This window comes from Temnothorax longispinosus, chromosome 12 (genome assembly GCF_030848805.1).
Source record: "Temnothorax longispinosus isolate EJ_2023e chromosome 12, Tlon_JGU_v1, whole genome shotgun sequence".
Taxonomy (NCBI): domain Eukaryota; kingdom Metazoa; phylum Arthropoda; class Insecta; order Hymenoptera; family Formicidae; genus Temnothorax; species Temnothorax longispinosus.
Genome location: NC_092369.1, coordinates 12,131,176 through 12,151,338, shown reverse-complemented (window position 1 = coordinate 12,151,338; position 20,163 = coordinate 12,131,176). Strand labels below are relative to the sequence as shown.

The 20,163-nt window shown below is 44.3% G+C and overlaps 1 protein-coding gene across 2 annotated transcripts; it reads right to left on the bottom strand.

The window, feature by feature from the left end:
* Window positions 1–104: 104 nt before the first annotated feature.
* On the bottom strand, window positions 105–19,430 carry LOC139823389 (MOXD1 homolog 1-like). 2 transcript variants are annotated; one of them, XM_071795889.1, is made up of 10 exons: window positions 17,378–19,430; window positions 4,863–5,015; window positions 3,760–3,933; window positions 3,413–3,496; window positions 2,761–2,950; window positions 2,335–2,519; window positions 1,531–1,949; window positions 1,051–1,247; window positions 807–937; window positions 105–602 (listed from the first exon to the last, which is right to left on the bottom strand). In XM_071795889.1, the coding sequence occupies exons 1-10, from the start codon at window positions 18,398–18,400 to the stop codon at window positions 444–446; spliced, it is 2,715 nt and encodes a 904-aa protein (XP_071651990.1). In that variant the 5' UTR covers window positions 18,401–19,430; the 3' UTR covers window positions 105–443. The 2 variants fall into 2 exon arrangements, with proteins under 2 accessions (XP_071651990.1, XP_071651989.1); XM_071795888.1 differs by having other exon boundaries at window positions 106–602; window positions 2,254–2,519; window positions 17,378–19,429.
* Between the last annotated feature and the right edge of the window lie 733 nt (window positions 19,431–20,163).

The following is a 20,163-nucleotide window of genomic DNA, read 5'->3' as shown; positions in this document are numbered from 1 at the left end:
TATATATATGTTATTAATAATTATGTATTTACACATTATATTATATTATATACTTCTATATATATATATATATATATATATACGCTTATATATATATATATATATATACGTATATATATATATACGCTTAGTGTGCTGGATCGACGAAAATTTTTTTGAAAATTTTGTCGTTTTCTTACCAGGAGAAATTAACCAGCCACCTAATACTTTAGGAATATCCCGATTTGTGTTCCGAGCGGTCGGGGCTCGTTCGAGAAAGTCGCTTACAAGGTAAAATCGCTTAAATTAATAAGTTAATCAAGCTCGTCTTGCAAATTTAAAAATATACAAAAAAAACATTCGTGAGACGAGAGAACCGTATTTGTCGTACTTGAATAACTGACAGTGCGAATTGCATTCGCCGTGCAGCCGCTAACTGTCGTTGACTATTCGCTCAAGGCCTCTTATAACACAACGATCGATACAACGACAATAGTGACCAGGTTTATCAAGTAGGTGTGGGGACCTTTGGGGGAGCCAGACGTGAATCTGATCTCGCTGCAGACTGTGTCGTTCACTTCCGGGAGTGCCGTAAAATTTGGGAAGTTCTGAATATCTGCCGGCTTAAAAAATTAATTTAAAAAATTAATATATATTTACAAATAATATATGACAAATAATATGTATAACAATACCGACGAGAAATTAATAAATTTAATCTGTATGGTAGAAATTATCCGGTAACGTTTCTTGGTATACTTTTCTTGAAGGAGCATCATTGTGACTCTAAATTGTAACTAGGAATAAGAAATTGTGAGAGATTTTACCAATGCTAATTGGTCGTCCCTCTTTCTGCAGAATGTCATGTGTCTACCGTGATAAATGCTATTTTCTATCTTCTTTGCAAGCAAATCTTCTGTCCACGGCAAAGCCAGTATATGTTCGATCATAGTTCGACCTGGAAATTTAAGAAAATATTAGGGGGAAAACGTTCAAAATAATCTCTTCAATCGCAAAAAAATGTTATAATTATTTACCAATATTTTATTTATTTAATTTTTATTTTTATACCTCGAAATTCCTCGGGTTCCTCAATGATGAGTCGTGTGTAGATGTTATCGTCATCATTTTCGTCCATGTGTTCTTTCATGGCCCTTAATGCAGACTCAGCTTCTTTAACGACACTCTTGTCAATCTCGTCGGTCGATCTCATGTCTGAATAACCGGGAAACTGTTGCTGATTGAGCGAAGGCGAAATCAAGTCGGATCTAGAATTTTTTTATAAACCAAAAATTTAAATCAGGCGACGAGATTTTTCTTTCGATCTATATTTTTTACATATAAATGCAATATATAATAAAAATGTTCTAAATCCGTTTCTCTCTTCTCTTTTGTAGTATTAAAGAAGATAAAAATTAATAGTTTATAAATTAGAAAAAATCTGCAGATATAATGTACGAATTAAATTAAAGAATTTTCGTGATAATTGATATAACAATAGATCTTATGGAACGTCCTAAAATTCCCATTATCCCGCATGAGGTAACTCACCCATTCGTTAGGAACATCTTCTCCAAGTAGTCTATCGTCATCCCCCGGAAGCTGTTTATGCCGAGAGTCTTGATGAGCTCCTTGACAGGCGTCATACTATAACAAGCGGCGAGAGGTGTTCTGGGATAATGCACGATGAATGCCAGACACATCTCCTGGGAAGCCGCGTAGCCGCCTAAAGTCAGCCTGCTTCTGTCCACAGTTTGGTAAATACATTCTGCAATCAGCTCGTCACCGGGCAGCACCTTCACTTCCTTCTCCAGGGTGTGAGATTGCTGATAGTTGAAGTCGAAGTGATTGTCCTGGACTATCATCGGCAACTCTTTACCTTGTCGAATGTGCTTCAGGCTCAGACGCCGACCAGCCAAATGCGAGTGCAAGACAACCGATACGACGTTGATACCGTCCTCAGGGAACATCTGAAATAGAATTTGATATCAACTTTATTTCTTTCGATTTACACCCGTTTTTATTTTATTATATTTTATGTTATTTCTTAGTATAAATATGTATACCGCAATAAAAGTCTGGAAATGTAATAATTCTGAAAAATGCCAGAAATTACAGTAATATACACAACAAAGATTGTAAAGTTATATCTTCATTACTTCAATTTAATATTTAATTTAATATAAAACACTTCAATTTAGTATACAAAAGATATTATTTATAATATCTTTCCTGCGAATGGCATAATTGAATATCTTGTAACTCTTCAATTACCGTGTTGGTGCAGTGCGGAGTGCAATATCCGGCGGTGGCGTATTCCTGTCGCTTCGGGGGTATCACATGAAGAGGACTCACCGCTATGCCGGCCACGAGAATGCCCGCTTCTTGAGGACGAAGCTTCGGAGTCAAGTGAAGTCTTATGCCGCTGCTGTCGGTCACCTTCTTCATGCTCGGATTATTGTAATGGACTTCCAGCATGTAGTACGAGCTGTCGCCGTGTTCCGCTATAGGTATACCGACGTGCTCCGGCATCCATTCCCCTGCGTGACACAATGGTAAACGATTATATTACAATTACACTATTTATAAAATTAAAGAAAGTCTTTAGATTATAAAGAACAAAAAAATAAAAAAGAAAGTTTTCTTAATGCGAACAGGATCTAGGTCGATTTCGTCGGCTTTATTTTGACATTCTGAACCTTCGTGGGGAATTTTGTGCAGATTATTTGGCCGAAAAGACTTGGCTGACAATAATCTGCCTGCACTTTGTAGATAATTTACCTTTACTGCCACGAGCCCAGGCGAGGACGGGTTGCAGACACGAGTCCCATTCTCGCGGCATTGTCGGACTGTAGCAGCGGGCGCCGGCGATTCTGGCGTGTTCCCCGAGGATCGGTGCCGTCGACGCGCACTCGTACAGAATTATGTGATGGACCAGACCTTCGTTCGCCTTCTCCACGAGCGGGGTGTACTGAAATGCATAAATAATGCATAAGCTCGAGATGCCTAAAATCGCTCCGCTTCGGATTAGGCGATTTGAAATTTGCGCGAGAGATCTCTCTCGAGGTCTTCAGTTCAGGAAAGATTACGTTCGTCGAGACATGGGAGATCGTCGAAAGATCTGGGCCCGCCGTTAGAACGTCGTGGCGAGATCCTGGGAACGATCGTGATCGTTTTTCCCGCGATCGTTCTCCCATTGATAGTCGACGAACGTTTCGATACGCGCAGTGACATCATTCCGGTTCTTTTTTTTTATTCTAACGACGCGCGCGTCTACCCCATACGACGTCCGGCATGAATGACCGTGATTCGTGAACCACATACGAATAAGGCCCGGCCTTTACATTCCATCACAACGCCGGGACTTATTCTCGAGAGGTCCGCGTCTACTCGAGAAACCTGTTAGCGCGAATTTGCATCGCCGCGTACTTACCCCTATCATGTGGTGTTTCTTTTTCAACGAGGAGGCTTTGAAGATCTTGCACCAGTAGACGGTGTCCGTATTGTCCACCTCAAACTGTCAAACGGAAACATCGTTAAATCACAATTCATCAAGACGCGCGCGGAATGAAGAAAATGGCGAAAGCGGTTCGGAATTAAATTAAATTAATCGTGAATTTGAAATATCCATAATACAACTATTTATTCGTCTTTGGCTTCTCATTTTGTTAGAATAATGAATATAAGTAATTATCTAAACCGCCGTTAATTATCTGAACTTGGTAGAAAAATTACAAGAATATTGAGGAAAGAGGGTGTCTTATTCTTTTACCAGTTTACCTGATTAAGCTTTACGTCCCAGTGTCGTATATTACGAGTTTCTCGCGGTGGCGAATGTCCCGCAGCTGTCTTCAGCCTCAGAGCCCTTCCGCCTCGTTTATCCCCGTGCCACGCCGCCGTGTTTAATTCGGGATCGGTGTCATGCAGGGCCCATAGTACCCTGATGGTGTCGCTCTAAAAGTGATTTTCGCCAGTTAAAGCGACAATAATCATCGATATTGCGTTTCAAAAATATTCTCGAGTTACAGCGTCCTGTTTTATTTTTTTCTGTTTTATTATATTCCGGTAAATAATATATATATCTCTGTCAAAGTATTATAATGGCGTGACTGCAATTAAAATCGAATACGTTGACCGCCGGAGGATCGTGCCACGGCGAAAGGGGACAGACGGCATGCTAAACGCCTAAATACCACCGCGGGAATTTGAGACTGCGGGGCCCTACGGCCTCTTAAAGCCGCGGGGCCCCTGCCTCCCTCCGAGCATAAATCGAAAGAGGGTTCTCCACGAATTGTACGGAGCCGCGACAGTTATACTGTAAATCTTTCGGACAACGCTTCTCTCTCTTTCTCTCTTCTTCGGACCCTTTTAAAGGACTCTGTTTGGCCGACGAGATATGCACGGCGAGATTTGCTTTCTTTGCACGCATTTTAATTACAGAGTAGCGGATTAGAGGTCGGAAGGTAATTTCGATGTTAGCGAGGCGCGATAAATTCCCGGCCCTCGCTGCGTTAATGCGCGCTTGCGAATCACCGTTGGCATCCGAGAATGACCCCTTTCAATTACGTAGAATATTTGAAGCCCCCGCAGGCCACAGAGTTTATAAGATTTATTTTAAGTTTGAAGTGATGCCCGAAATGCACCTTGCGGTGCTCGCTCGCGGCAAATCTTAATTCTAGGCAGTGAATCCAATCATCCGTTCCTACAATACTTTTTTTTCTTGGCCTATTTTCAATTTGCTACAATTGTTCAACGTAACATATTATTTAATTAACATCTTGCACATTGCTTGAGAATTGAAAGATCAGCCAGACCTGTATTTGCGTGACAAAAATGTTAATATAAACATTATAAGATAATTATAATTCCGTCTCAGCGATTACCGAGAGTTGACGATCCTGAGGGTCGCACGTCTGCCACTTCCTGGCGAACGTCACAATGGTGTGGGTCTCGTTTTGCGAGCCGCCGAGTACTTGGACATCCTGGTACACGTCAGTAACCGGCGCGGCGTTCATCTCCTCGATACCGTGCGAGTCCTGAAACACGAAAGGGAGGAGAGAGAGACGTTAGAATTGTCAGAGGGGGTTCAACGTACTCGTCGAAACGAGGGCCCCGCGGGCCCCGAAACTCGCTCCCTCGCTATTGGACGAGAGATCGAGAGCTCTATCGGGTCAGGTAAACGCCAGGTGTTCGCAACCGAGGTGAACTGGGACTTTAGGCCCTTCTACCCGACACAATTCGTCTCTCCATCTTTACCTACTTTCTCTTTTACCTTTGCTTGAGTAAAGTACGATGAACTTTCGTCATTCTTTGTTATGGCGTGGCTTTCGTCCACGGTCCACCAACGTGACGCATCTTACGCGCGTTATAAAAAAGAGAATATGTTGATGCATTTCATAAAATTATTCACGCCGCGATTATACACGGAGTATATACCTTTTATAAGTTCTTTAATAAACTCGGAAATCAATATTCCCGTAACAAAAACAAATTGAGATATTAGTGGCCCGGAATTAAAAATTATGAGCCACTAAAGAGTTCATTTCAAGGCTGTAAATTAAGATCTGAAGTCAATTTTGATAAAAACTTGACAGGGAAGGCATTTAGCGGCTACTACATTTAAGTCGATGACAGATTATCCTCTATTATTTCGCTGAGCTAAAGTCAGCCCGGAATTCGTCGACTCTGCGCGAATAGGTTCGGACTCCGGAACAGCTTGCGTCCGAATTTTATGAAGAACGAACGTGTGCGAAATCACGGACCGATATATTTCAGTGGCCGGCGATAAGGCGTCTTGCGCTTCGAAAATAAGAAAAGAGAAAAAGAGAGGAAGGGAACTGATTTTCCAGCTGCTATGTGGTAGCGCACGCGAGTAAAGGGCGGCCAGCCGCAGGCGTTTGGGTCCGTTGGGCCCCGGTTACGGTGGAGCGCCCCGCTGACGTTTGTACGTGCGAGGCGTGTAGCGGGGCTCCTGAAGGGAAGTCCCCTTCCTGCACGTAATGAATCCGAATAATTGCCGGAGAGCGTCGTCATGCCCGGTGGAGTACTACGCGCCTCGTAACGAGCACGTGCAGAAAGGAAACGATAATAGGCGCGCCCTTCTCTCTCTCTCTCTCTCTCTCTCTCTCTCTCTCTCTCTGTCTCTCTCAAAACATCGCGAGAAACCAGTGGAAAATGCGAAGCGGGAGGGCAGACGCTCGTTAACGCGTAAAACGATTCACAAAGTGTTCGTGTCTCTGCGAGGCCCGTTTTGAAATTACACACTCTCGCACCCCGCCGCAGAATTATCGCCTTCGTGCCGTTGAAATTTTATTCGGCGCGTATTATCGTGAATAATTTTAATCGTCTCTTTCAGTTTAATTGCGGATTTGCAAATATCATCAGAAATATGGTGTGAGGCCAATAAGTAAATCAAATATAGGTAAGTCAAGAATAGAATTGCAAAATTAAGAAAAGAATTATTTATATGTTGTTTATATTTTCAGTATATACAGTGTTAAATTCGTAGTGTTAAATTATACTTTTGTCAGTTTAAGTCTTTCGGAAAGAGACGTTAAGCCGTTGGTCCAAAGGGAAATATTTCGCATAAAAGATACAGAGGTTATTTCGTAAAATAATAAATTTTGACATGATTAAAAATAATAAAATGATATTTAACTCTTTCAAGGTATTGGTATCATCCTTTAATATTTAACAGTATAGATACAAAAAAGAAAATACATATATAGAAATTTTATTAGGCTACCAAGATCCAGTTCAGATCGTAAATAACTTTAACTTCTAAACCGATAAAGGAAAAATTATGTTTAATATTAAATAATTATACGTACAAATCCAGCAGACTGAAATAATTTTTGTGTTTCCTGGAATCACTGATGTGCAGAGTTAATAGATGATTTTTTATCTTCGAGTGAAAACAAACAGATTTTAATTACAATCAGTTCGCGAGGAACAACCCGACCGGCCGAGTGTCATAATAATACGCGTGCATAAATCTTCCCGGAAGGCTGCGAGAATCTTTTTTTTATCTCGATCGGAGCGGCAGAGTCGTATCGCTATTTCGTCGGGTTCAAGTGCGTTCTCACGAAGTTCGCGAGACGGTTTTCTCATGGTGCCCGGATATTCTCATCGCCATCGGGTTAATTAGTACAGCCCTAGCGTTGTTCGGCGATTAAAAAGGTCTGAGAGCGTCCTAAGAGCGCTGCTAATTTATTCCGTCGTTATTCAAAATTTGATATTCCAGAACGAAACATTCGTCCGATTAGCGAGACTCTCGCGCTAATCATAATTTGTTTTTTACATTCCCTGGTCCCTTTTACTTTGCAAGATTTTATATCAATTAGTCGAAGATTTAATTTACGGTGCCGTTATCGCGTTTGACGCGGCTGACGGTGAATGTGGATCCATTACTTTAATACATGCTCGTCTTATCGGATCTTCTTTCAGCATCGCGCGAGTACACTACCACACCGTAAGATTGAACCGTATAAAGACAATATTCGTTCCATTCGCGCGCTATCTCGGGCGTCAATTTATCGGGGACAAATCCAAACACGTTTGGGCAGTTTGCGTACGTCTGAGAACCAGTTGAGTGTCGCGACTAGCATAGCGATTTGATAAAAGAGACAAAGTAGGAAACGCTCTCGATTCCCACGCTGGATTATCGCGACCGCGCCGGGGTGAAAAATACCACAAAGTGGCTCGATCGTTAGACGAAAATATTATGCTAACTATCCGGTGGAGCTATATACGGCTCTCGCAGCCACCTGATTTTCTGCGACTGTGAGTCACGAAGACCGACAATGAGGAAGTCGTCTCCCGGGTCCTCGATTTAGAAACGGGTTTCCTCGCGGAAACGCAGGATAACGAATGCACCCGTTGACGATGTCATTACCGTAATCCTGGCGCGAATAATTGTGTACGATGCCCGGCGGGGGGCCAAATATTTAAGGGTCATTAGTTCTCTCGAATCGACGACTCATCGACGCAACAAAGAGACGAGAAAAAACAGAAACGCAGTTTAGATGCAGATGAGATTGCAGTTTAGATGATCAAGATTTAAGAGGCTCGAGCCATCGAGGGGCATCTTCGATCCGCCGGAAAGAAGGCATACACGCCGGAAAATTAATTCGGCGGATGTGACGTCACGGATCGGCGACCGCTTCCTCCGACAATCTTCTGAGAGGCTTCTCCGCTTGCGTCACACGCGCGTTCTGCTCGCGAGGCGTTCCTCGGGACGAGGGGGAGAGAGATACGGATCCTTGAGCGATAATACGAATCTTTTCCCCACGAGAGACACTTCACGAGAAACGTTTCAGAGCTGAGACATTCCTTCTCACCGCGCGAACATCTATTTTTTATTTATTTGTCGCAATGCGAGATTAAAAGATGTGAGTGCGATGTGAGGGGATCAGGACCGCTCTTAAGTTCTTCTGAAGGGTTTTTAAAAATATCTAAATCGTGAAAAGATACACCACGGATTGTTACAGCCTGTCAGATATTATTCATATCGGGATTAAGATCAGAATTAAGATTGCTCGTCAAAGATCTCGAATGACGCTCGGACGAGAGATGAAAACAGGATGTTACGGGATTCCTCCGCGATTTCGTCCTGCACAATGCACGCCTCGGAGAGACGCCGGCTTTCAGGACGACGACCGTCTCGAAATCCCGACTGCGAGCGTTTTCGTAAGATGTTTTTCCACGGTAGCGATATGGATGCAGCGCCCACAAAAAAGGTAAACGCTGCTGCGTTGCCGTTTTGTGCGCTACAAACGTGGTTCCCATGGGTCCTCGTAGTCCTGGCGAGAAAAAGGAAGGAATTTCTCTAAAGAGGCGCCACTAGGAGAAGGATGCTCGCCAGGTGTTTTGGTGGTGGCCTCTTCTTCGCCCATCTTTCTCTCTTTCTTCCTCTTGCACTTCACGATGTATATGTTATATGTGTACATGTTTGTGTATATATATATATATATATATGTGTGTGCGTGTGTGCATTTGGGTCGCCTTCCCTTAGTCCTCCTCTCTCTCCCTCAACCACTGTCCTCTTTTGCTCGGCTCGCTCTTCTCTGCATCTTTCTCCCTCTCGCCCCTTCCTTCTTCTCAAACCCGTCGGTGAAACCAACCGCACTTTCCGTTTCTCTTTCCCTTTCTCTCCTTCGCATACATTCTGTATTTTCCTCCTTCTTCCTACAGCCGAATCTCCTTTTTACCACCTGGCAGAGCAGCAGCTGGTAGCGAAGACCAGCTCCTTCCTCAGGCAGGAATAAAGGAGAGCTCTGTGTCCTTCGGGAACCCCACAAGGAATCGGCGTAGCGGTCGCGACAAATTTCGCGCGAATCGCCCACAGATTTATCGCGGTAGACCACAGACATAATTTGATTACACCATCGTGAAGATGAAATGGATAAACCAATTTCGCTTTTAATAAAATATATTTGTGTAATTTATGAAAAAAATTAATTTATCTAAATGGAAAGATATGTTGCTGGCTTCTTATCATACTTCAGTACTTTAGTATTAACTTAATCTCTTCTCTAATGAACATTTATTTATGCGAGCAAAAATAAAGGCTGTATTCTGAATTGGTCTACTTCGTTCTTTTTTCAGGAGGAAATTATTATTACTGAGCTTTTAGTCGCGATTCCGACCCGGTTCTCACGTGTCGCGAACCCGGCGCGGCGCGGCGTCGCGCGTCGGAGGCGCTCGCACGCGGTTACGCACAATTACGAGCAGCGAGTCGTTAAGGTTCATCGTAGCCGGTTTTACGAGCGGTTACGCGGAATAATAATCAACGAATTAAAATGCGGTGGTAAAACCCTCCCGCTCTCGTCGTCGGTGGGGGCGCTCACCCGGGCACTCGAGGGTGCATGCGTCCCCCGCAATTTACTCGGCGGGCCGCTTAACGATTCCTGCGTTTAATGCTTTAATCGCACGTGGAATTTCTGCCCTTACTCATCGTGCCGATAGACGTAAAATCGCGTAAGAGATCGAGGCTCGCTATTAACGGCCGAGTAAAGTTTCGCGTCGCGTTTAAAATTGTACGTATCTTGCCCGTAATTATTTTGCAAGTGAAATCGACAACGCATCGCATTAAAGATGAAAATTAGATCAATTAAAAAATTATTAATATTTTATATTATATAATTAAAAAAAACCTAATTTAGAAACACTTAATATAATGCTAAATTATTAAAGAAATAATTATTTTTACATAAAGCACGTTTAGAAGGTTTAGATAGAACTCGAGACACTCTCTCTCTCTCTCTCTCTCTCTCTCTTTCAATTTCTCGAAAACAATACAAAGTTCTCAAGCTGCGGTCTTTCGGAACCTCAAAACAGTCGCTGGTCCGAACTAGACGAGTCTCGTTGGAGTACGTGAGTGCTTCTGCGAACCAGTTTCGCGGTGGTTCGGCCACTAACAGTGCTAATTTGCTCTTCTTTTCTGAGCTGAGTTGTTTTTGGACCCGGAGGGCAAGCCAGGACACGAAAAAGGGGAGCCCCGTAACTCTCATCGCGCCACTACATGTTACGGATAACTGGTACGGCCAAAAAACATGGCAGAAAGTAAAGAGAGAAAGAGAGAGAGAGAGAGAGAGAGATCGGGAGGAGAGAGGTTTCCGTACTTATACAGAACATTGACTCCAGAATCATCCAGATTCAAGCTATTCTCCTTTTCTGGTTCAAGCTATTCTCTATTCGGGTTCTTATAATTTGTAAGAGAAACGGATGAAAGATCCCACGATCCTCCGGGCGCTCCTTTTCCTTATCAGTTTTTATCAGCTGGATATATCCAATGGAGAGACGGAGATCTCACACAGAAAAAAAGGAGTGTTTTCTTCAAAACTTAGTATAAGTAACAATCTATAATCTTCTTATAAAAATTTCAACTTTTTAACTTTTTTTCTCAGTTGAACTATATAAAATACTTTATTGAAGCAAGTTATCTTTGTTCAACACAATATAATCTCATTTCAAGAATTCCACATTGAAACTAAAGATATTTTCAAAACAAAAATATTCTCTTTTTCTGTGCAGTATATCGTAAAGATTATTGTTAAGGAATTATCGACAGATTTATATGTAACGATCTTCAGGAGCCGAACTTGGGTACATTGAGAATAACCGTGGAGGATCCCGATAATTTTAAATAGTTCGGAATCTACGAATGTCTCCGCGCATCGGTGTTATAATTGCAAGTTTTTTTATTAATACCCCAGCATCGGGGTCCGCGGGTTCCTCAAGGGGACCGTCAATGGCCGATTGTTACGGCTGTTGCAAAGTTGCCGGGACCTCGCGAAAAACGCGAGGTCTCGGATTACGCGAGAGGAGAGAAACAGAATGGTGATCGGCGCGGATTTCTCGCGCCGCGGCCGGTAAGAAATGAACGATGATTCAGGTACGTAGCCGAAGAGCAGTTCACCAAGACTGGACAAATGGCGCGTAGCGGACGGTATTTCATTTGGCCCGGGTGGACCGGTTCCGCGATGAGGGAATCGTAAATCATACGCTGGATTATGTCGGCTCTGACGCCGGAAATGCTAATAAACGCCTCGCTCTTCGTTTTTCAATAATGCACAGAAATCCCTTCGCCGTATCGAATATCAGCTTGGCTAACTTCACAATCGATACTTCCGACCAAGGTACCCTTCTCTGGGCCCCTTCTTTTCCGTTATATTCAGGCTAAGGAGGTGCGATGAATTTCGGCGGTAAAATCGATACGACTATTATCAGATGTTGACTTTCGCTACGTATTTTTAAATAAAAACTTTAGATCAAATTCCGCTCCTTAAGCCAGATCGTTAGTTCTGGATGTTTGCAAGATCTTTGAATGCAAATGTTAACTTGAGGTTGCTTGTTACGAGAAGAATGACCCACTACGCTCAAAGAAGCGCGCCACACCGTGTACGAGATGAATTTTAATCCATGATATATTCTCCCGGTCGTCTGAAATCCCTTTTCATCTCTTTCTCGTCGCGAGGAGTATAACGCGGTGTAACGCGCGGAACGAGATAAAGCGGCATAAGAACTGACTACGATGTGCTGCACCGACGACGACGACGACGACGAAGAAAAAGCGAAAGAAGAGGAAGCGATGATTAGTGCGAAGACGAAAGAGATAGGACAAATTTTCTGGCGAATTCCTGGTCTCCTCTTCGCCTGGGAGAGGATGAACCGTATCGTATACCAGTCACTGGCGTAAACGACACCTCGTTGACGCTTCAGCCGCGCGGCTCAGCGATGCGATAAAGTCGAGCAGCAGCTGCCTGACCCACCTCCGGGGCATTTCGAGAGAGAGATATATATATATTGTATACAAATTGCACAGTCGCCATTCCACCTACCTACTCTTCTTCCACATCCACACCTTTCCCGCGCCGCTAATCGCGCTATTAATACACGCTACCGGTGCGACGGATTTTTATTGCACCCCTCGAGCTACCACATGTCTATAATTGTCTCTGACCACAGTTAAAAATGGTCTCTCAACTTTTTTGCCTCGTTTAGCTTCTTCCTATGGATTAATTTGAGGCGATATATTAATAATTTTTATCCTCGTATATAATGACGTTAATTAGCAACAATCAATTGCAAGAGCTGCTTTGTATTGCTGGATTAACCGCGACTTTTTTCACTTCTTTGTTTTTTATTTCTGCATAATCATCCTTAAACGCGACGCGATAACCATTGATCACCGGCTATCTAGCTATCATCCAAGATGCATTAAGGATTTTATTCTTGCGTCTCTTCGGCATGTACGCTGCGCTTTGTCAGAAGATAGCGGGCCGAGTATCTCCGCGCGGGGAGAGAGACGACAAACGCGAAGTGGGATTGGAAAAGGACGAAAACGTGTTGGCCGGTGGTAGAAAACGAGCAAGAGGGATCGTCCAGGATAATGAGAAAAAAATCGCAGCGAAATCGGGTAGGTGGAGGAGATGGGAGACGGGAAGGGGAGAAGAGAGGCCCCATTCATGCACCGTTGCGCTCGACTGTCCGACTGTCCGTCCCGCGTACGTTCTGGACGGACCCGTCGGCCCCTGGGACCAAAGGGATGGACGGATCGCAGATTACGTGCATTTCAGATTCACTCGTATATGCGGTGCGCAGCGACTCGTATTTCCCGGCGCGGTAATAAATTACGATCGCAATCGTCGTGTACGCGCACGCATTGTCGGTCACGCTGGACGACGACGCGACGACGGACGGACGCGAGCAGCCGTCTTTAAGGCCTCTCTCTGTCGCGCTGGCTGCCGATGAGGGCCCTCCATTCATTCCTGGCCTCGCCGGCGAGAGACTCTTCTCCGCGTCATCGTGAATTAATGGCGATTAATTAATTATTCGACGCGGCCACTTTGACCTTCGCGGATCCTCCTCGATTGGGACGATCTTGATTGAGCGAAGGATTCGACGGCAGCATTCGGATTTTTATTTTCTTTATTTGATTTATGTATAATCTGATTTCGCGTTTAATCTTTCTGCTGTTTTTCTCTCTCTCTTTCTCTCGCTTTAAATCAAATATCTCTCTCGTACTCTCGCTCACTTTTAATCGGCAGAACTCATTAAAAGAGTACTTACTTCGAGTGATGTTGGGGATCTTCAGGGCCCGAGGTATCGCATATACGATATGTATACAACATCGCCAGCTCGTTCATCGGGCCCAGGACCCATCGTTTCGTCCTTCTCGGTAGCGATGCTCAAAGATTCGCACACGGCCCCCCCGTCGACGATGTCTGGAGGCCTTGACTGGGCCCCTTCGGACCTAACTCCAAGCCCGGCGTACCCAGCGGGCCCTTCCCCTCGCCCTCTCGCCGCCGATCTTCACACACGACCACACTCGGTCCGCGCGAATTCACGTACGCAATCCTTATATCCACACACCGTGCGTGTATTCTTCGCCGCCGGCACATCCCGCCACCTTCGGGGCGTCTGAATCCGAATGCATGCAAGTGCATCACTCGTCAGTGCAACAGGTACGCACGTATAGCGATATTTGTCAAACGCGGTTATAAGACATCTCGTGGATACGTACGTGTATGCGCGTGTGTACTGGCAAATAACAAATTGTCGCCTCGACGGGGGGCCGCTGCGCGATTATAACTTGCGATTAAAAATCTTCGTTTCGAAATTGCTGTTTCGTGTGAGCGATATGTCGATTTGCGACTGTGACATAAAGTTAATTTAATCAATAATAATTTTACATATGTAATAATTTGTAAATTATTTATTTAAAGGTTCTACCTAAAATTGCATACATTGTTAAATTTTTAGTGCAGTCAAATTATACTCAATTTGAGTCATTTTAAATTATTCCTATAGGTCGCCACCGCTATTCAATATGTCGTTAATTTAACTAAACCAATAATGTTAAAATAATACTGTTTTGTGTTAAAATAATAAATTTGAACACACATAATAGTTAAAAATAACAAAATGTTATTTAACTCAAAGTACTGATTTAAATTTTATTCTTTAATATTTAACAGTGTATAGATAAGTTAGAAATGAAGTCTGTAGCAGAAATCAGCACTTTGCTATCCATTACTATGATTTGCTATGAGTGAAGAGAACTCGATAACAATTTCTGTACGTTTCTGTTAATTTACATGAATTATCTCCGCAGCATGCAGCATATCCCCGTTGATGAGGTACCTAGGATCAGCCTCGATCCGTTGCATCGAGAGATTTACAATTCATCAAGGTAAGAAGGGCACGAGCAGGGTAGATCGATCGTATACGCCGAAGAAACGCGCAGTGAGAGGCCGCCGCGGCGCCGGTCAGACGTAAATTTATCACGACGTTATCTCGCCCGTTGTGGAGCCACGTTCGTTAATTTTATTCCGACCTTTCTTTCTCTCTCGGGTCAGTCCCTCTCCTCCTCCACCCTCCCTCGTCTTCCCTCGTCGTTCCTTCTTCTCACCCTTTTTCCCCAACCCTCATGTCGCCGGAACGAGGATCAGGTAAATAGACCCGAACATTCGGGATCGATGGAAAGGCGGTCCCCTCGGCGTCACTTCACTTTGGTTTAGATTTAAAACTCGCCGGGATACATATCGCGTGACTCTCGTTTTAATCTTCCCTCTCTCAATGGGACGAGAGACGAGGCGCGAATTAAAACCGGAGGGAAGGATACTTTTGCTGAAGGAAATCTTCGTCGCTTTGCGATCTGGACGATTCTCGATAGGCCCCTAGGCAAGTAGAATCAATTCGTCTTGCGGCGTAGAAAAAAAAGAGGAGGAAGAAAATGTTGTTACGAAGTCGAAGTCGAGTACAAGAAGCTGCCGCCGAGTAGATTCCGCGATTTCAGCCTCCGTGTTGAACGGAGGGGACGACGTGCCCTGCTCTCGGGAGGAATTCCTCGCGTGGCGATACGGCGCAACCGGGCGTCGTCAGGCGTAATGGATATAAATTTAATTAAGATTAGGATTTCGGGGAAGTAGAGGGTCCGGGCCGAAGCAGGTTCTGGAACGTGGAACTACGTCGTTCAGTCCTTCGCCGGCTTTCTAGTACCTGATCGTCAATTAAAACGTCTCGTGCTGCTGTTCAGAAATTTTAATTGTCAAGTCAATTATTACTCTGCCCTATATAATAATAATATATATGTATATTATTCCTTTTTTGTCGATCAATTTTGTTATTTAGGTGAACCTGTAATTTTTTCTCGTCGCGAGTCTTCCGTCACACGTATTTTGTATACAAGAGAATGTTAAAAGGGCCCGGCGTGGCCGATGCACCTGGACGAAAACTAAAATGGCTTCATCGACTACGACGTCGCGTTAATTAACGCTTCTCATTATACGGATCGGTTGCGCGAGCGGACTTCCCCTTCGAAAGCGATTCCGTCGTTCGAGCGGAGAAATGCGGCTCGGGGGAGGAGGGAGATACTCACGATAGTTCTTTTGTTACCTCTCTTTTTCTCTCTCTCTCTCTCTCTCTCCCCCTCCCTCTCCTCTTCTGGAGTCCCTTTCTCCTCTGGAATCTCTCGCAGGTCCTTCAAGATGCTGCCTCGACCTCCCTTTCTGCTGCAACCGCCTTCTTAATCTTCCTTTAATTCCCCGGCTTTCGCGTTTCTTTAGCTCCTTTTTCCACCTTTCGTTTCCTTCGTTTCATCTCTTCGTCGTGCCTCTTCTTCTCCGTCTTCCTCCTGCTCTCCTCGTCCTCCCCTTTGTTGTCGCCCCCTTTTTGTACCATCTCCCCGGCTTCGCGGCCTTTCGCCGGCTCCCTTCGCCGGAGAGAGATACGCGCCGACAGGTTTCGAACTGTCTCGGATCCCTCGTGAAGGGCTGCTTCGGCGCGAAATCGAGCCGGGGAGTCAGTTTCTTCGTCGTGTGCTTTTCCTCGCGCTCGAACATTTCATGAGTCATAGGCAAAGAGAACTTGAGACCTCGTATTTTCATCCGACTGATGTTTAATATTACATAACTATTTATGTCATTGAAAGTTTTAGAGACTAAGTTTTAGAGACTCACTTTCTCTATACTTAAGCAAATCCATTATCATATTTTTAATTAAAAATATATCCTTGCAAGGTTACGTATCAAGAATTTTTTTAAATTGTTTTTAACCGGTTAATTCCAAAGGATCTTGGAATGCCCTTTTACTTTTATCCCTTCACTGCGTATCTTTGTAACGACTCTGGAAATTATGCCTTGATTTTATCATTGAAGTGACTCACAGGGAAAACTGGATGCTTCACGAAGAAAAATGCGTCGAGCAAGAAGCCGCGTTGATTCCGCGCGATATAGGTCCACGGTACAGACGCAATCGATAGGCGAGATAAGAAGAAAACGAGTCCTTCCCACACGGCTGAATGACGACGGCGCGGGCGATGCATTAGACGTCTACTTAGCCAGCGATCGCTTTATTAATCCTTGCCCGTGTTCTCATGCCTACGCAAATCTCTTTTTGCGCGACGACCGCGCTAATTTCACCGCGTCGCGGTCGTGTGAAAATAGTTTGTCGCTTGTCAAGCGTGAATAATTACGGAAAGGAAAATCGTTTTACAAAGATTTCTAAATTAATTCGTTTAGTCTTAAGTTAATTATCGAAAGGACCATTGTGCCCCGAGAAAATCAATTATCGTAGGAGAAACCGCTTTAGAGTAACGCTGATGTTAAAATGCATAATGTTGAAATCAGAAATCTGTTTCGTTATCTAACATCATTAAGGCGACAGATTATATAAGAGACCGCTGCAAGCTGCAAGGGCTCGATAATATAGACGTATAGTTCGACTTGGCCAGCGGATCGAAGTTATGTAGCCTCGATACTTTTTTGTACGGGAATCACCCTGAACACCTTTTCGGGCATCGAGATTTATCGATCGGATAACCGGTCGCCCTCCTATAGATCAACGACTATCGGGGACATCGAGGGTAGGAGAATCTCGCAGGAGACTGACTTACCAGTAGATTGACAGCGCCAGTGTGATCGTCCACCCAGGCGAGCAGGATGTCGGCGCCTTTCATGTTGGTCTTCTCGTTAAAACCGATACCAACGTAGCCCAGGGTTTTGGCGGTGACCCTGAAGATCACCTCCTCGTCGTCCGAAGGATCCCACTCGAGGATCACGTCACCGTTATCGTCCAGTCTCTCGTACCTGATGAATCTCCACGACCTGGTGCTAGATATGCCCTCATTAATTTCATGGTCCGCGTTCCTCCTAGACCTCGTCGCTATTTCGTCCTTGATGTAATCCTTCGCTCCTCGCGCGTCCTTGGCCGGCTTCTCCGGGAAATACTTCTTCGGCACCCGGCTACCCTTTGGCGTCCGTTTGAAACTCGACTCGACGAACGGCTTCGGATTGATCTTCTCGTTCTCGCTGATTATCTCGAACTGCGAGTTATCTTCGCCCTCCATCTCTTCGGAATCATTCCAGTTTTCCTCCGAAATTTCTTTCTCGGGTTTCAGAGAGACGTCGACGGTGAACTTTTCGACGTCGGTCTGATTCTCCACGATTGTCAATCGATCCTCCGACGTTTCCTCAACAATCGGATCTTGCGAGACGTTCAACTGCGAATTTTCAGCAGCGTTTTCAAGAACCGTCGACGTCTTCTCGAAGTATTTCGAATTCTGCGTCGAGAATATTTCATGCTGATCAGGATTCAGGTTCTCATCCCGTTTGTTTTGATAATCCAAAGCGTCGCTCTTGTAAGGGACAATCTTCCTCTTAGCCTTCCACTGCTTCAACCAATCCTCGTCGACATCCAGTCGCTGCTTCTTGAAGTTCCCGATCTTGAGCCACGGTTCGTCCTCCTCGAGGCTTCTCTTTATTCTCCTGGCAACAGGATCCATGGGATGTCGTTTATATCTGTACGGGATCGTCCTCATGGTCTCGTCCATGTGCTGGACGTAGAGATCCAACAGATCGCACTTGACGATCCAGCACGCGACCAGCGTCACAATCACCCTGAGTAACAACATCTTCATCCACTTTCTTTCTACCTTCTTGATCCTTCATACGATCATCAAGCGACTTCTACCGTTTACTTCACCGTTATTACCAGGGCCATCAATTTGTTTCTTTTTCAATTTATTTTATCGAATACGATTAGATATGTACAGCCGAACTCGATCTATCACTATTTGTCGGAATTAATCTATCATCTTTTAGCTACTGTGCTCAAATTTAACCACAATTCTCTTAAACTCTTAATTATTAATTAATTGCAATTTGCAAGTTCCAAAAAAAAAGTATTTTTATGATTTCCTATCGCGGATGATTCCTGTTCCTACCGGAAAGTTAATTTTTGACGATAACAAAGTGAATCGGTCGTATTCGCGAGTACTGATAAAAATCCCGACGATTCGAGGCGAATTAAGCCTTAGTTTCTTTCACGATTTTTCGTTAATACAATTTTCAACACACCGAACTCAAGAACGGTCTTCCATGCATGCTGCGCGCACGACAGTTGTGCCGGGACTAATTTAAACACGCGGCTGCCGCGCTGCCCCTGCAGATGCTCGCAGCTGCTTACCTGCGGTCCCCTTCCTTCGGGGCCCCGGCACAGGGACGTATTGACTGTTTCGGGATGTATTGGCTGTCCGCGCGGCTCAGCGATCATTAAATCGTATAAATGTAAAATCTTCTATTAAACGTATCTTTTCCTATTGTAATGTATAATATAAAAAGAGATCATATCCATAAATATATAACAAAACAGAATTTTTCCTTTGCCAGCAAATGAGAAGTTGAAAAATTCAAACGATTCAGACTCGATTTTTCGACCCAATTTAACTTTTGATCTTTAAGATAGTGAAAACGAACGACAAAGAAATGTAAATTATGGCTCTGTTCCGGAATTATTTATTTAAGTAACGTGATATTTTTTTCTCTCGATGTCTCATTTGCCGCTGATATCTCATTTGCCGTATTACGTCCAGTTTTTGCGAGATTCGCCAAGGATCAATTCGCGTTTTTGCGCCCAACTTAGTTACGTGCGGCTAATAAGTAATCACGGCGTTCACTTAGCTACGACTCGCGTAATTCACCGAGAAATACGTACGTACTCGGTTGTAACGTTCTGGGACGCGCGTGGGTAAATTGTTGGCAATACGAAATCACCCTACGCAAGGTAAAAAAAAAACCTCCATCCTCCACGTCTACGCTCTGATCCTTCGAGCGCAATAATTGCACACGACTCGCACATACGATTATCCGCCGCTGCGGTTCGCCCGCGCCGTTCACGAGAACGTTAGATGAGAGGGCGAAAGAGGGATCCTGGTGGTGCTTCCTGCGGAAACGTCCCTCCCTTTTTCTTTCCTTCGTTCTTTTTTATTTGTAACCAGAGACTCACATACGTGAGACGGCGATGCTGATGGTGGCGGTCTTCCCTTTCCAGAAAGGGACATGGGGACGTAAAACCAACTGCGGCAGATGCGAACCCTTGGCACGCGCCCTTCTGCTCCCCCCAGTGATTCTCATGTCGATCCTTCTGCCTTCCGGTAGAGCAGTGTCTCGCTCACTTCCACACCAATACCGAATAAACGGACCGTTATTTTTTTTCATCAATTAATGAATTATTCAAATATCTTCTCGAGTTGATAAATCAACGTTGTGTCTAATCGTTCGTGAAATGCGTTGCGCCCATTTGCTAAGAAACGTTTTATGGGATCAATATCCTTGGCTCATACCGATATTGTCGATATCGTTGAAGCCGATTCAGCGCTTAATCGTGCGAATCCCATCCGGT